General features: G+C 47.2%; 1 protein-coding gene across 1 annotated transcript in view; it reads left to right on the plus strand.

Moving 5' to 3' along the window:
* LOC128071395 (inhibitor of carbonic anhydrase-like) overlaps positions 1 to 15366 on the plus strand; it is a 36084-nt gene extending 20718 nt beyond the window's left edge. The window contains exons 13-18 of the mRNA XM_052664272.1: positions 1903 to 2058; positions 5256 to 5397; positions 11660 to 11724; positions 12488 to 12672; positions 14323 to 14509; positions 15332 to 15366. Of these exons, the coding sequence (XP_052520232.1) occupies positions 1903 to 2058; positions 5256 to 5397; positions 11660 to 11724; positions 12488 to 12672; positions 14323 to 14509; positions 15332 to 15366 (770 nt within the window). The remainder of the gene's footprint in view (positions 1 to 1902; positions 2059 to 5255; positions 5398 to 11659; positions 11725 to 12487; positions 12673 to 14322; positions 14510 to 15331) is intronic.
* Positions 15367 to 15692: the final 326 nt, after the last annotated feature.

Consider the following 15692-nt stretch of genomic DNA (forward strand, 5'->3'; position numbering starts at 1 on the left):
CCATTCACGACATTTCTGGGGCCCGTTGGAGGCCTCAGAGGAGGAAGAGGGCAGTCATAGGTGCTGCTGATGAAGAAGAGGAGGAGGGAGAGGAAATTAACCCTCAGCCTTTAGTGGCTGGCTTTGAATAGCAGGGAGTCAACCTCCTCTTCAGAATAGGGGCCAGGTGACAAGTTTCGCCATCTGTGTCATCTCATGGGCAGAAACGGTCTTTATCTGTTTCTGAGGTGCCCTGGGTAATCTAGGGCATTGGCTAGAGCAGTGGTTGTGTATGCCATGTGGTGTTTGGACTAGCAGCACCAGCGTTGCCTGAGAACTTATTAGAAATGAACCTTCTTGTGTCCAACCACAGGTCGGCTGAGCTCCAGGATGCGGCTGCTGCTCTGTTTCAGCAAGCCCTCACAATGATTCTGATGTGCATTAAACTTTGAAAACTATTGTGATAGGGGATCTTGAGATGAAAACAAGTGCTTACTTGGTTTGGAATTTCTTATGAGATAGAGCTAGGGGAGGTGTGGGGGCTTGGAGCATCACAGCATAAGTGTGGGGTCACAGAGGCCCTGCACCACCCATCTCCACAGAGGCCTCAGGGATGCAAAGCCACTCACCCCACAGCTTCTCCCCTTCGAAGGGAGCAGAATCTGGGATATTTTGTCCCTCTTTCCTCCCTGCTTTCCTGGCTAACAGTCTTCTCTGAATTGAGTCTGTATCCCAAAACCTAGGGAACGGCATATAGTCATTCTGATTATAAAATACATAAAGTCCTAGAGAACTGTAATTGCTTCACGAGTGATTGAAATTTCCAAGAACAGCAGTGATATACAAATGTGGGTCAATGAGGATGCTTGGAAGACAGTTCAGGGTGATGGGGAAGGTTAGATTGGAGTAGAGATGGAGAGGAGTTAATCCCGAAGCCACACACACACACACACACACACACACACACCCAGATGACAATAGTTAATGCCATTTTGTTGAAATTGATACAGCTCAAAGAAAGGTACTTTAACAGTGTTTGGCTGCTGGAATGGTGTCATAGAGCCCAGTGTGGTAGGCAGGAGAATCTGCTTCACCAAGAAAGTGGCTCTAGTACTGCTTCTGTTGCTAGCAACATGGCCAGAAACCTATCCATGTAAGCTCCCCTTCCCATTCCTAATGTACAGTATGATCATATTAGCACATTTCATCCCCTTCAATAGGTATTAGTACCCAAATGGGTATTACTGTTACCATTTCATTTACCAGAGATTTAGGATGCTAGATGCTGAGTGACTTGTCTGAGGCAGTTTAGTAGCTGGTGAGGGAGGTCTTCCAATGCCATGTTGACTTCCAACTTTTCCAAGCTTGAATATGTAGACATCTGAACCACAACAGCAAGAAAAGGTGTGTGTATGTGTGTTGGGAGGGGGTGGGAGTGGCGGTGGTGAACCACATTACCCATGATTTCAGTCTCTAAATTCGGCCTTGCAGTTCAGGTTTTACTCAACAAGCACAATTCTGTTACCCAAAACTGTGTTAGACTACATCACATATCAATGGTGTTCCTATAAAAATCAGGAGCAAGACAAGAATGCACACACTCACCAAACACATTTGGCATTATTTTGGAAGTGAATTCAGTAAGATAAGAAAAAGAGGTTTTTTTAAAAAATTGAGGAAAGGGAGAGATTAAATTGCCATCATTAGAAAATGGTATTACTATAAACCTAGAAAATCAGAGACTTCACTTTAAAAAGCACTTTCTTTTGGACTTCAACTCAACAGAAATACTCGAACAGGTGGCTTCACCGAGTTCTCCCTCCCTGAGAGACTGACAGGTGAAGGTTAGCTGCAGTGGCTCTGGAATAAATTTTAGGGAGGGCCTGGGAGGTACTGAAATTGAATCTTGGTATCTGTTGCAAGGTTATTACGTCGTGGCAGTGGTCAAGAAGTCAGATGCCGACCTAACCTGGAACTCTCTGCGAGGCAAGAAGTCCTGCCACACTGCAGTTGGCACTTCTGCTGGCTGGAACATCCCCATGGGTTTCCTATACAATCAGACTGGGTCATGTAAATTTGGTAAGTGTGTTCTGAGTGGCGGTATGCCTGTGGGCCTGTGCCTGTGTAGGGGAGAGATTCAGTTCAACGAATGGCATAAGTGGGTGGTGGACAGGGGCTGGATAGAGATGTGGGCAAGCTTCACATCTCCTTAGCAGGAACCCCCTTTCTCCTCCCCTCTTGCTTCCGTGGAAGTGGTTTGGCTCAAAGAGCAGATCTCAAGGAAGTACACTACTCTTTATGCCTTTCGTCTGGCTCATGGAAGAGGCCTGTTGGCAAAATGAGAGTGGAGTGTAGAGCAGGGTGTAGTGTGCATGTGTTGTTTTTCCATTTAAACTTCCTCTCTTTTTTTAAGTGTGAAAAAGGTTTATTTGGGGAGATACACACATCCACAGAGTGTGGGCCATCTCGGAAGACGAGAGGCCTGAACCTGCTTTCTTAATTGAACACGTTACACCAGAACAGTTCAGCTTCACCCTTTGAAGGCTTTAGCTTTCACTTTCACCTCTTACATTTTTGTATTAGTCATTTCAGCAAGACTCTGGCCAATACCTAAAAGGCTCCTGCTCCCCTTCTTTCCCCAGCCGTGTGACAAGTCCCAGCCCTGCAGGAACCCCATCGCCCGCTCCTTGGTGCTCTGCACCTGAGCAGCTGAACACAGGTGAAGAATGTCACAGGGCAGAGCAACTTATTCCATGCAGGTGTTCCAGCTGCCGGCCTCAGCATGACCCATACCCCCCACAACTGTAGGCTCACGAGCAGCCCTACTGTTCCTCTGCTCCACTCCTCACACTTCCCATTAATTACCCTAACGTCCTAGTTGTCCATACACCGCCATCTCACTCTCACCTGTCTACCACCCTTTCTGAGCAGGTGATCTTGTCTGCTTCTGCAAGAGACACTTGAAGCCATCAGGACAGTTCCCATCAATACTCCACCAACAAAGCCCAGGGCCCCTGCTGGCTGCATCTGCTCAGCCAGTCCTCATACCCACGTGGCTGTCAGTCCCTGCCTCGACCCCCTCCCCAGAGCTGCACCCTCAGTTACCATTTCTTCCTCTGGTATATGCAACAATTTCTCTCAACCTGTAAATGCACCCAACATCTTTCATCTTTAAAAATCCTCCCTCTCCCTACCGTCCCCTCTAGCTCCTAACCTTCTCCTTCTGCCTTTATGGCTAGACCTCTTAAAATCATGGTTTGAGCCATTCACCCCTGCACTCCCTGCTGTGGGTGACTGCCCTGCCTCATTCCACAGGGAGAACTCTGGTCAAGGCTACCAGGACCTCCGTGTTGCTCAGTTGGAAGGATGGGCTCCAGTCTGTTCCTCCATGACCTTTCTTTGAATCATCTTAAACCACAGTCTCCTGGCTTTTGTGAAAACACTGCTGCTGCTGCGAAGTCGCTTCAGTCGTGTCCGACTCTGTGCGACCCCATAGATGGCTGCCCACCAAGCTCCCCCGTCCCTGGGATTCTCCAGGCATGAACGCTGGAGTGGGTTGCCATTTCCTTCTCCAATGCATGAAAGTGAAAAGTGAAAGTGAAATCACTCAGTTGTGTCCAACTCTTAGCGACCCCATGGACTGCAGCCTACCGGCTCCTCTGTCCATGGATTTTCCAGGCAAGAGTACTAGAGTGGGGTGCCATTGCCTTCTCCTGTGAAAACACACTAGCTTCTTTTTTTTCTTACCCCTACAAAGTCCCTCTTTCCCAACCTGGTTAATAAATGTTTGAGTTGCTTAAAGCAACTTTTTTCCCACTTTAAACTCAACCTCCAAGCGCTCACATCTATGCCTACAGCCTAGATGACCATCTAAACCAATATTATATGTGCAAAGCTAGGCCCAGAGCAAGCGCTAGATCAATGTTTGCTGCTGCCACTGTTACTAGGTCAATATGCTGACAATGTCAGGTTTTGTCCCTAGCACAGACTTCTCTTTGATCTCCAAACCTGCATATATTGAACTGCTTGTTCAACATTATCTAATCTTGTATTTCAAAAGTGCATTAAACTTAATGTGTACAAAATAGAATGCATTCTCCCTACCAAGTCTGGTCCTGCCCCAGAGCCACCCAGCTTGCCAGAGGCTCCCAGTCTGTGCACTGGCTCTAGCTGGAAACCAACCTGTCATCTCCACATACCCGTCCAGCCTGAAATTTCAGCTGTCCTCCCTCCTTCTAGCTCCTCCCTCTGCGTCGTGAGACTCCAAGCTGCCCTCATGTCCCCTGGACTCCAGCAGTAGCCTGCTGCCTACACCCCACATCTGTCTTGACTCACCCTGCTCGACCCTTGGCCCAACATTATCTAGCCCATCAGAGGCTCCCTATTTCTTTACAAATAAAAAACAAAATGCACACAAAGATATAGACCGTCACACGTGGTCTGGACCCTGACCTTTCCCACTCACTGGATCACTGAGTGGTTCAGGCCCAGTGGGCCTCCATTAAGCTCTCTGTGCTGTTTGCCCCGCCTCCCCCAACCCTTGCCCTAGCGCTTGCAGATGCTGCTCCTTGTCTAGGAAGCTCATCCTTTGCCCTTCACTAGGCAAACTCCTATTCATTCTTCATCTCTCTCCACTTGAGACCTCTCCCTGACTCCTAGGTCTGCACCAGGCTCCTTTATTTGCAGCTGTGGAGCCATTTTCTTTTTCCCAGAGCATGATGGGGAAATACACTTATGGGGGAATGCTAATTCATGGTGTAGTTACTTGAGTTGTGACTGTCACCCCATGAACTTGGGCTCCAGGAGGGTAGGACTTCTGTGGTTTCATCATAGTGGTACCCTGGCGCTCAGCACAGGGCTGGGCAGTTGGGCCTCTTGGGCTCCTTCCTGTCCTTCAAGTCATAACTGCAGACCTTGTAAAGATGGACATGGGCAGTAGAGACTGGAAAGTGTGCACAACAGGGTCTACCAGCCAAAACTTCCAATTTCGTCCACTCTCCTTGAGTTAAGTCCGTGTCCATCCCTCCCGCTGCTGCCCTGTGCCAGGACTTCAGTGATCTCACAGACCCTTGTCCCAGCTTCAGCCAGGTCCCCTTTACTTTGCTCCAGCTGCAGCCTTTTTTTCTTTTTCTATTCCATAGGTTCTTATTTCTAATCATATGGTACTAAACACTTGAATGTGTCTTTATGTCACTCAGGCAATTTTAGGAACAAAATCTGAGGCTGTCTTGTCAACACAGGCAGGGAAAGCTAACCTCTGGTGTCCTTCTGTGCAGATGAATTCTTCAGTCAAAGCTGTGCCCCTGGATCTGATCCAGAGTCCAGCCTCTGTGCTCTGTGCAGGGGCAGCTTCAAGCCAGCCCACACGTGTGCTCCCAACAGCCACGAGCAGTACTATGGCTCCAGTGGGGCACTCAGGCAAGTAGCATCTGCCCACTGCCTTTTGCTTTGGTACCAACCCAGTGAACCTCTTGTCCTTTCTCCTTTCTCAGCACCCCACCATCTGGGTGCTGCATTTAGGAGGGGCCAGGACTGGAGAACAGAAATGCAGATTCCCAGGGGCCCTGAGGACTCAGGTCTGGTCCCTTCCTGGAGCACTCTCGGGCAGAGCTGATGGACTCAGGGCGCCTGGGGAGGGGCAAGAATGATAAGCACAGGTCACTGCCCTGCTTCTGCTTTTGATCCTTCCTTCTATATGAGTGTGGACAAGTCACAGGATCTTCCAGAGCCCAGTTTGAGATCAAAGGAAGGACACTGAATATGTGCATTTTACACCTGTTTGATGAGTACATTTGAAAACACATATTCCTGGGCTCCTCCATTCATTCAATAAATATTTATTGAGCACCTAGTATGTGCAGGCACTGCTCTAGGTAGGTGGGTTAGAGCAACAGCAAGACACATGGCCCCTGTGTCTCATGGCGGGGAGTAAGACAACACATAAAGGCCGATCCCTTCCTGACTGTGGTACGTGCTATAGGGTGTGTGTATGGGGGCATGGGACCGAGGGGCGTGATATGGCAGTGACTCAGGGATAACCTTAGAAAAAGTGGTCAGGGAAGGCCTCAGCATCATGGAGGGGCTGTTAGATATTGAGGGTTAAATACTGAAAGGAAATCAGGCTTCAGAAAATCTGGAGAAGAATAGTCCAGGAAGAAGGAGCAGCAAGGACAAAGGCAAGGCTAGACACATCATGCTATGTTTGAGGCCAGAAAAGGCCCCAGAGTAGAGCACTGGGAGGGGGGCCCAGGCGAGGCGAGGCTGGGGTTGCAGCCATTGGCTGTTTTGCCCTTGGAGATCTGGCTCAGGAGGTAGAGTTAACTCTAAGCATAGAGGGCCCTCGAGGGTGCTGTGGAGTTGGGGTTGTGTGGAGAATGGGGGAGCCTCTATAAAGAAGGCTTCTAGTCATCACATGGCCAGACTACTTTGTCCCTCCCTCTCCAAAGTTTTGTCACTTTCATAAACCATACATACATTACATATTTTCACAGATCCTACTGCATAAATATATGATAAACATTAAACTGAGGCTAAAATATTTGAACTTTTCCTTCCATTGGGATGTGCATCAGTATTAAGGTCCATTGTCCCATTTTGGCATGATTATGATAGCATCACAGAGACCTAGAGTTCTGTCCAGAACCTCGGGAGTTCCATCGTGAAGATGGGGATGCAAAGAAGTCTTAGCTCTAGGCATCGCATTCTCCCCACCGCCTCCTGCCTGCCTTGGCTCTGCTTCCAGCTTCCTGTCTCCAGCATTCCTACTGACCTGAGATCCATTGATCCTGTTCTCACCCCCCGCTATAAACCTTTCCCCCTCCAGACCACAGCATACGTTCTACAGCCAACTGTGATGATTATTGCCCTGTGCACATCCTCAAATGCCTGTTGCTACTCCTGGCTGAACTGCGACCTGGGTTGGCTCCAGCATTCCCCTTTGGTACCAGGGCCTCAAAGCTGACTGGCCTCCCTGTAAAGTAATGAGAACCCGGTTCTGATGAGCCAGACCGTCGCTAGTCCATTACATTCCCACTGTCTTACAAGACCATTCCATGCTCTTTCCTCTCCTCAGTCATCCAACGTTTCTTCCTCCATCTATCGCACTTTTGTTTCCTCCTTCACCTGAGAAAATTGAGGTCACCCAGATAGAAACGCCAGTGTGCCCCTGCCATATCTGTGCGTGTGCCAACCTCCGTGCCGGTGGGCACGCTGCCACTCCTCCTCCGGGGGACGAGCAGGCCGGCTCCTGCTGAGCCTGGTCCTGTGCTGGCATCGCCTCCCCGCAGCCTGTTGAAGAGCGTTGCCCCAGCACGCCTCTCCTCTTCCTCCCGCCATCACGTCTTTTTATCCACAGAATTACTTCCAGCAGCACGCGAACATGCTGCTTCTTTCTCATCCTAAACATAAAGAAACAAGACAAACTTCTCTTGATCTCACTGTCCTCTGCATCAACCTCCTGTTTCTCTTCTTTACAACAGAAGTCCTTGAAGGAGGTTACTCTAATGTCCTTGCTCAGCTCAGTTTCTCTCCTTTCAATTGCCCGCAAACCTAGTTTAAGAAACTGTTCACCTCTCCCTCCCCAACCAATGGAGTTGGTTTTCATTATTGTATTTAAATTATCTGCAGAAGACATTCTTCCCCATTGTTGGCAAGTGGGAAGATTATTCCCACCATATCTGCCGCCCCCTCCCCCTGCATTGACCCCCATCCACCGCAGAGAGTCAATTCTTAGGCAGATTGATAAGAAGTTCAGGGTCCCCAAGGAGGAGAAAGGGGTCTGGGGCTCTCAAAGTGAAGATTGGGGATCTGGAATTCTCAAGGAGGAGAAAAGGACAAACTTTTTTTCCCTCTGCATTCCTTAGTCTTAGTCAATTACACAACTCAGTTTAAACTCTGTACTAGAGTTATACTACAACAATGTATCTGGCTGGAAGACAGTTTCTCCTTCCTGAAAACCTCTGAATAATCCTGATATGTTAGAATGTATATTATGGGAGTGGGTCTGGAGGATCTTTCTATTGTCAAATTCTAATCTTGTTATCCTAAAATGTAAATTGCTAGAGTAGGTCTGGTAAAATTTTCACAAACTTGAGACATTCTTTTGATTCATTGTAATAACTAATTAAAAGGTATATAACTCCATTGCTAACACTAGCAAGGGGGTACTCTTTCTGCCCCCTTCTGATATCTATGTCAGAAGCTTTCTCTATCTCTTTTATACTTTAATAAAACTCCATTGCACAAAAGCTCTGAGCAATCAAGCCTCGTCACTGGCCCCAGATTGAATTCTTCTCTTCTGGAGGCCAAGAATCCAGGCGTCTTTTCGTGGGTCAGCAACAACCTTTCACCACCATCCACCACACAGCTGAAACTACACTTTCACAAAATATATTTATTTATCTGGCTGCATGGGGTCTTCGTTGTGGCATGTGGGATCCTTAGATGCAGCATGTGAACCCTTGGTTCTGGCATGTGAGATCTAGTTCTGTAATCAGGAATCAAACCTGGGCCCCAGCATTGGGAGCAAGGAGTTTGAGGCTGTGGACCACCAGGGAAGTTCTGAAATCGTCCTTTTAAATCTCCAGGGACCTCTGTGTTGCAGATAAATCCAAAGCCCAGATCATTGGCACCACCCATCTCTTCCTTCTCTTGGATGCATTTTCTCCTCTGGCTTCAGGACACCACACTTTCTTGGGTTCCCTCCTTCTTATCCTGTTACTGCATCTCAGCCCCTTTGTTGGTTCTGCTTCATTCCCTGACCTCTACGTATTGGCGAGCCCTGGGGCACCAGCCTTGGTCTTGTCTCTTAATGCTCAGACTTCAGTGGTTTTATCTAGTTCTTGTTGTTGTTCAGTCACCTAGTCATGTCCAATTCTTTGCAACCCCATGGACTACAGCTTACCAGGCCCCCCTGTTCCTCACCATCTCTTGGAGTTTGCCCAAGTTCATGTTCATTGCATCAATGATGCCATCCAGCCATCTCATCCTCTAATGCCCACTTCTCCTCTATCTAGTTCTATGTTGGCAGTTCCCAAATTTATGTTCCTCTTCAGATATCTCTTGAAAACACCAGATGAAACTCCAAACTCATACATCTAACTGCCTACTGGGCATGTCCACTTGGATGTCTAATCACCAGGTCAAGTTTAAATGTCCCAAACTGAGCTTTTGGAATTTCACACACTCCCACCCAAAGCTCCTGCAGTCTTCCCCATCTCAGTTAAAGGCGACTCTGCTTTTCCTTTTGGAAAAAGTCAAAGTCTTGATGCGTACTAACCATGTCTACTCTCTTTCTCTGAGACCCTATATCATCGTATTATGTTAGCTCTACCTGCAAAGGGTAACAAGAACTGACCTCATCACCCATCTCTGCTGATACCACCTTGATCTAAACCACCATTGTCTCTCCCCAGATTTTAACCCCTAACAGAAATCCATGTGTCTGCCCTCTCCCCCTCCCCCACCACAGTCTAGCTTCAACCCAGCAGTGAGGGTGATTCTCAACAGTGAGGGTGACCAGTTCAGAAGAAATCTTCCTGATCACACAACTCACGCCCTGAAGTTGTGTTGTGAAGTCCTAGTTGCTTGCAGTGTGACGAGGTGGATTGAAGGGGATGGGGAGGCCTAGTCAGAACTTGAAAAATTTTAACACTTGGTCGACCAAATAAGAGCCAAGAATTAAAAAACAATGTTACACAAAGGGAATTTTGTGTTCTTAGATATAAAAATCACATTACAGTACTACTTATTACTGTGATCAATACAGGCTGGTATGTGATGACTGACAAATCAATGGAAGAGAAAAGACTTCCAAGACAGATACATAGACATATGTTTAATCTAAAACAAAGATGACAATTAAGATCACTGGAGAAAGGATGGACTTGGGACATCAAGTAAAACAAGTACAATGAATGGGATCTGGTGACCCAGGCGGGAGCAGATTCAATAGTGAGTTAGTCCCCTAAGATGACTGGCAAGGGTCAGGGAGTCATGTGCAGGAATGCTGATGGTAAGTGCTATGACGCTCTTAGGTGTTTGGATGACTTTAGGGGAGAAGCCTGTTGATAAGGGCAGTGTAGGGTCAAGGCAAGGCTTACTGTTTGTTTATTTTTTAAAAGAAGCATAAATGCTGATGGAAAGAACCCAGTGAAGAAGGTTATAGAGGGGAAAGAGGATGACTGCTGTGGAAAGTGCCTGAGTGTGGGGCAAGGTGGGGTGCAAAGCCCCTGGGGAGGAGATTTTAGCTGGAGGAATGCCTACACTCCTCCTTCGTTCCTGGAGGGCAGAAGAGTGCTAGAGTCTTGGGCTGCCAGATTCAACAGAAGGATGCTGAAAGGAAGCTCACATGATGATCTGTTTATTTCTTCTGTGAACCCAGAGTACATGACAGAGTGTAAGTGTTGTGGAGGGGTGTATGGAGAGACAGAGGTTTACAGGAAGTGAGAACATTTTGGGGTTCCTGCTCTGTAGAGTGGCTTACCTGGTGGCTCAGACAGTAAAGAATCTGCCTGCAATGCGGGAAACTTGGGTTTGATCCCTGGGTTGGGAAGATCCCCTGCAGGAGGGCTGGTAACTCACTCCAGTATTCTTGCCTGGAGAATCCCCATGGACAGAGGAGCCTGGTGGGCTGCCGTCCATGGGGTCACAAAGAGTCGTGGGGAAGCTATCTCAGGCAGTGGCCTCTTATACTCACTTGAACACACTTCCACAGGGCTTATTCAAACCCAGAGGGCTGAACCCCACTCCAGATTTCCTGAGCCAGGGGGTCCAGGGCCCAAGAATGTGCATTTATAACCCATTCCCAGCGTTGCTGATGCTGCTGGTCCAGCCCACTCTTGGAGAGAGTCACAGGTCTAGAGTAGAGAAGGGATGCCAGAATGCCCAGGTGAAGTTAAGGATCGGGGAGCTCTCGTCTACCTCACTGCTGAGGTGCAGACACACCTGAGACAGACGACTGGGCTCATTCAGGACTGGGATTATTGGGGGGAGGTTGTTAAGACAAAGAAATAGGACAAGGTTGCTTAGGAAAATTGATGGGAGTAACTGATTTTAGTGAAGGATAGAGGGGCCTGATGATGGGACAGAGAAAACTGGAAAGGTGTTCCTAAAAATTAATAATATCAATTTCCAACTGACTGAATGTCGCAAAACTTATTTTTAGTGTGCTCAACGTTTCTCCCAAAGCATGCACCTCAAACGCTGAGAAACATTTTTCAGGAGATTAAGCATGAAAAATATCTCGTGATACAAGCACATTAACTTTTGTTAAGGCTGCATAGACACATAAGGTCTGACAAGACTCCTTCAGAATCACATCTTCCATGCTGATTTTAATCTCTGACGTGAGTTTTGATCCAGCCAGAGAATTATCTTTGGATAGCCCTGTTAATAGGAGAACACAAGCATCTCCCATGGAGAAACCAATCACTGTTTAAGGAAGCAAGCAATGGGTATCTACAGCGGAATCAAAATAAGCAGATTTCTTTTTCTATGACATTTCTTCTGAAGTTACCAGGGGGATGGCAGACATTAGAGCAGTGTGTGTGGAGTAAGCGGACAGTGTTAGATGCGCCCAGTTGCCTGGGGGAGGGGGTGGGAGCTCCCAGGGATTCCGTCTTGGAGCGGCTCTCTCCCGCCTCCGTGGGTCCTCCTTGCTGACCTGGCCCTCTCTGTGCAGGTGCCTCATTGAGAAGGGAGATGTGGCCTTTATGAAGCACCCCACGGTCCTGCAGAACACTGACGGTATGGACTGGCACTGTCCTTTCCTCCCTCGGGAAAACTCAGAGTCCTTCCTGGGAAATCACTCCCCAGGCAGTCATGTTGGTCCTAACATTTTTTTATGTAGGGAATGAAAAAATTCTTCATGTCTGGTCAGACTGGACAGGGTTGGTTGTCACATTGGCCTTGAACCCAACCAACAAACACACAAAGGCCACAGTCCATAGAAGCACGTCTGGCTGTCTTGATTTTTAGGCATTCTTTGTATTTTCTGGACACAAGTTTTTGTCAGCTATATGTAATGCACATACCTTGTCCCTCTTTGAAAATATTTGCCTTTCACTTTTTTTTTTTTTCTTTTTTTGGTCTTGCTGTGAGTCTTGTGGGATCTCAGTTCCCCACCAGGAGTTGAACCTGCACCCAGCAGTGGAAGCCTGGAGTCCTAACCACTGAACCACCAGGAAATTCCCTGCTTTCTTAATGATGTCTTTTGATTAACATTCTTCATTTTAATATAGTTTTCATTTTAATATAGTTTAATCAGTCGATCTTCTCTTTTTTGACTGGCACTTTTCAGGCCTGTTGAGGAGATCTTTGCCTTTAACAGGACTGATAAATGAATTTAAGAGTTCATGAATGTTTCTCTTCTGTTTTATTGTAAAGCCTTTATTGTTTTGTTTGTGCCTCTGTGATTCCCCCAGGCACTGGTGGTCAGTAACACCCCCCAGTGAGGGTGCCTTGACTGAAGTCATTAGCTGTGACCCCTCCACCTCCTCTCTCTCTCCAGGAAAGAACCCTGAAGCCTGGGCGAAGAATCTAAAACCCGAGGACTTCCAGCTGCTGTGCCTTGATGGCTCTAGGAAGCCTGTGACTGAGGCTCAGAGCTGCCACCTGGCCGTAGTCCCAAGTCACGCTGTGGTCTCGAGGAAAGATAAGGCAGATTTTGTCCGCAGAATGCTCTTCAACCAACAGGTGTGGGAATTTAGTCCTCATCCCCCACATGGATGCTCAGCTCACTTGCAGAGCTGCGCACACACACCCCAGCCCAGTTGCACTCTTTCTCCCTGGGCAGTGGAGCCTGCCTCTGATGAAAGTGGGAGGCTGGTGGCTGTGCTCACTTCTTGCTCTGGGGCTGTCTGGGGTATCCCAGTGGACTGGAAGAGTCCAAACACATGGGTATCTCAAGTGTCTCCCTGAGAAAGAGCAGAGCCATGGTACCTCCTGGGCTTTTTCTGTCCCGGAAATAAGGGAGTCAACCCAGGTGCCCTTCCCACCAGGCAGGGCTAGGGCTACATGTTGGAAAGGTGGAACAGAGGTTACTCTGCCTGACCAAAAGAGGATCTCACTGTGTTTCTTGAAGCTGGGCAGGCTGAGCACTGTTTTGGGCTTCATGAAAGTCGAAGAGCCAACATTCAGATAACTCATGACTTCTATAGGCAGCCAAAAAGGGCTGACCCTAGGGAATAGTGGCTGCCTGAATCAGATGATCTTAAGGAACCCAAAGCCTCATCTGCCTTTTGCCCTAGTGTACCCTATTTCTGGAAGAGCCCCAAATGAGTAATCTATATCTTAGCATATGCTGTCGACACGTCCTGGTTAAAGGGTGATGACCCAGAGGCAGCTGGCAATACAAGAGGCTCTTGGACTTGGGCTTTTGAAGGGATGGTTCCATCCAGGGTGAGCTGCCACCTCTGCTACAAAGGAAGTTGGGGGGAGGGGCAGGAAGCAATGGAAATGATCAATGTCTGGGTCAGGTTCAGAGAACAGAAGATGCAAGGTAGCAAGGGATCTGGTCACAGGAAAACATCTAAAGATGACTCAGAGTTGAAAACATCCACCAGTTGTTGGTGGGATAGTAATAGAGCAGTGAACTTGGGGCTCTTTCTATTTAGCAATTGCTTTACATACATTGGGCTTCCCTGTGTTCTTTATCAGATAGTGAAGAATCTGGCTGCAATGCAGGGGATGCAGGTTCGATCCCTGGGTGAGGAAGATCCCTTGGAGAAGGGAATGGCTACCAACTCCAGGGTTTTGCCTGGAGAATTCCATGGACAGAGGAGTCCATGGGGTTGCAAAGAGTTGGACGTGAATGAGTGACTAACACACTCACTCTTTGCATGTATCATCTCAGTATCTAATGTAATTACCTCCATTTACAAATGAGCAAGTTGAAGTTCAGGTGTTTCCACCTGGGTGCAGTGAGAAACAATCTGTGGCACAGAGATGCAGTTTTGATCGCTGGGTTGGGAAGATCCCCTGGAGAAGGAAATGGCAACCCACTCCAGTATTCTTGCCTGGGAAATCCCATGGACAGAGGAGCCTGGTGGGCTATAGTCCCTGGGGTCCCAAAGAGTCAGACACGACTGAGCATGCACACGTACAAACTGAAGTTCACTGAGCTCAGTCAAGACTTTTCTTAAGTCACACGATAGGAAAAGCTAGGGCCTGGCTTTGAACCCAGAGAACTTTTTGCCATTTTGTTCCAGTGCCTCCTAAGCTGTTGCTGTGTCCCAGGGTTGCCAGGGGCTGGAGCCGAGCAGTCCAGCAGACTTGGGGCTTCTGATGCAAAACACATGGCCCAGGCTGCTGGCCGCTTACTTTCTGTCTGTCTGTCTGACCCAGGAGCTCTTCGGAAGAAATGGGTTCGAATACATGATGTTTCAGCTGTTTAAATCCCCAGCCAAGGACCTGCTCTTCAGTGACGACACAGAATGTCTGGCTAACCTTCAGGACAGAACAACTTACCAAAAATACTTAGGGCCAGAGTATCTTCAGGCTATTGCTAATGTGAGGCATTGCTTACCCTCTGGTGAGTAGAATAAACACCGAGGAGCAGTAACATGTGTGTCAAGGCAAACATGTTTGTCTTAAAGATGACCTTGTGCCAAGCCTGGGCCGGTACCAATAGGAGCATAAAGATTCAGAGGGCTTGCTCCTGGCCCTGCAGGAAGATTCAGGCTTACCAGGGAAGCACCTCAATTAGGCAACAGTATAAGATACTACCTGAAAAGGCAAAATTGTTTGAAGGAGACAGAGGGTACAGTAGAACTAGAGATCTTTTGCAAATTGAACTTGTTTACATGTCCTTTCCCATTTTCTTTGGCTGCTAGAATGAAAATGTGTGTTAGCATTTCAGTGTAGGGAGGAGGTTGGAAATAACATACATATACCACTCACAGAGGACCAACTCGCAAAGATTTTAAGTAAAACGTATAGATAATACTTTATACAGTTTAATAGAAACAAAGTATTAGCACTAGGCAGGCCATTTCTGCATATATACAAACGTAGAAGCAGCACTAAGTGTATCATTTCTGGTTTTGTGTAGTGTAGAAATGGCACAGCTAGCCCAGAAAGAAACAAGTAGGAGAAATAAAATTAGGCCTGGAATAATCAAATTATCGGGAGTGTGCCTCAATTTTTGTTAAATTACATCATGTGTTAAAGATGAGGCGAGCAGGAGAGGACCATGTAGATGTGTAAGAATAACACTGACATCAGTTAGAGGCACGAGAGAAATGTTAAAGAAATTTTTATTATCTACCATTTACGTTTAGAAAACAGGAAAAGGATCATGTTTAATGAGCACAGGCAGTACCTGACGATCTTTCTCTTTTGTTACCTCTCACAGAACTTCTGGATGCCTGCACATTCCATGGAAATTAAAAACTCATCAAAGTGGGCAAACACAGAGATGCTCAGAGCCTGAAAATACAGTGGGGTCACATCCTCACTTGTCTGCGTGGTGGGTCTGTGTTAACATCACTTATCTTTATAATTGTATACTGTAACTGATGCAAAAGTTGGAATGAATAAAAATTATTATGTCTCCTCAGAAAACCATGAAATGTTCTCAGATTTTTGGGGGGAGGGCAAGAAAATGATTTCTTTATACTAGAATTGTGAAAATTTAGTATTTATTAAATTATATGTATTTTAAAGACCTCTGCAAGACTAACTCAACTTCCCTGTCTATTCTTTGATTATTTTAC

The sequence above is a fragment of the Budorcas taxicolor genome, unplaced genomic scaffold (assembly GCF_023091745.1).
Source record: "Budorcas taxicolor isolate Tak-1 unplaced genomic scaffold, Takin1.1 scaffold432, whole genome shotgun sequence".
NCBI lineage: Eukaryota > Metazoa > Chordata > Mammalia > Artiodactyla > Bovidae > Budorcas > Budorcas taxicolor.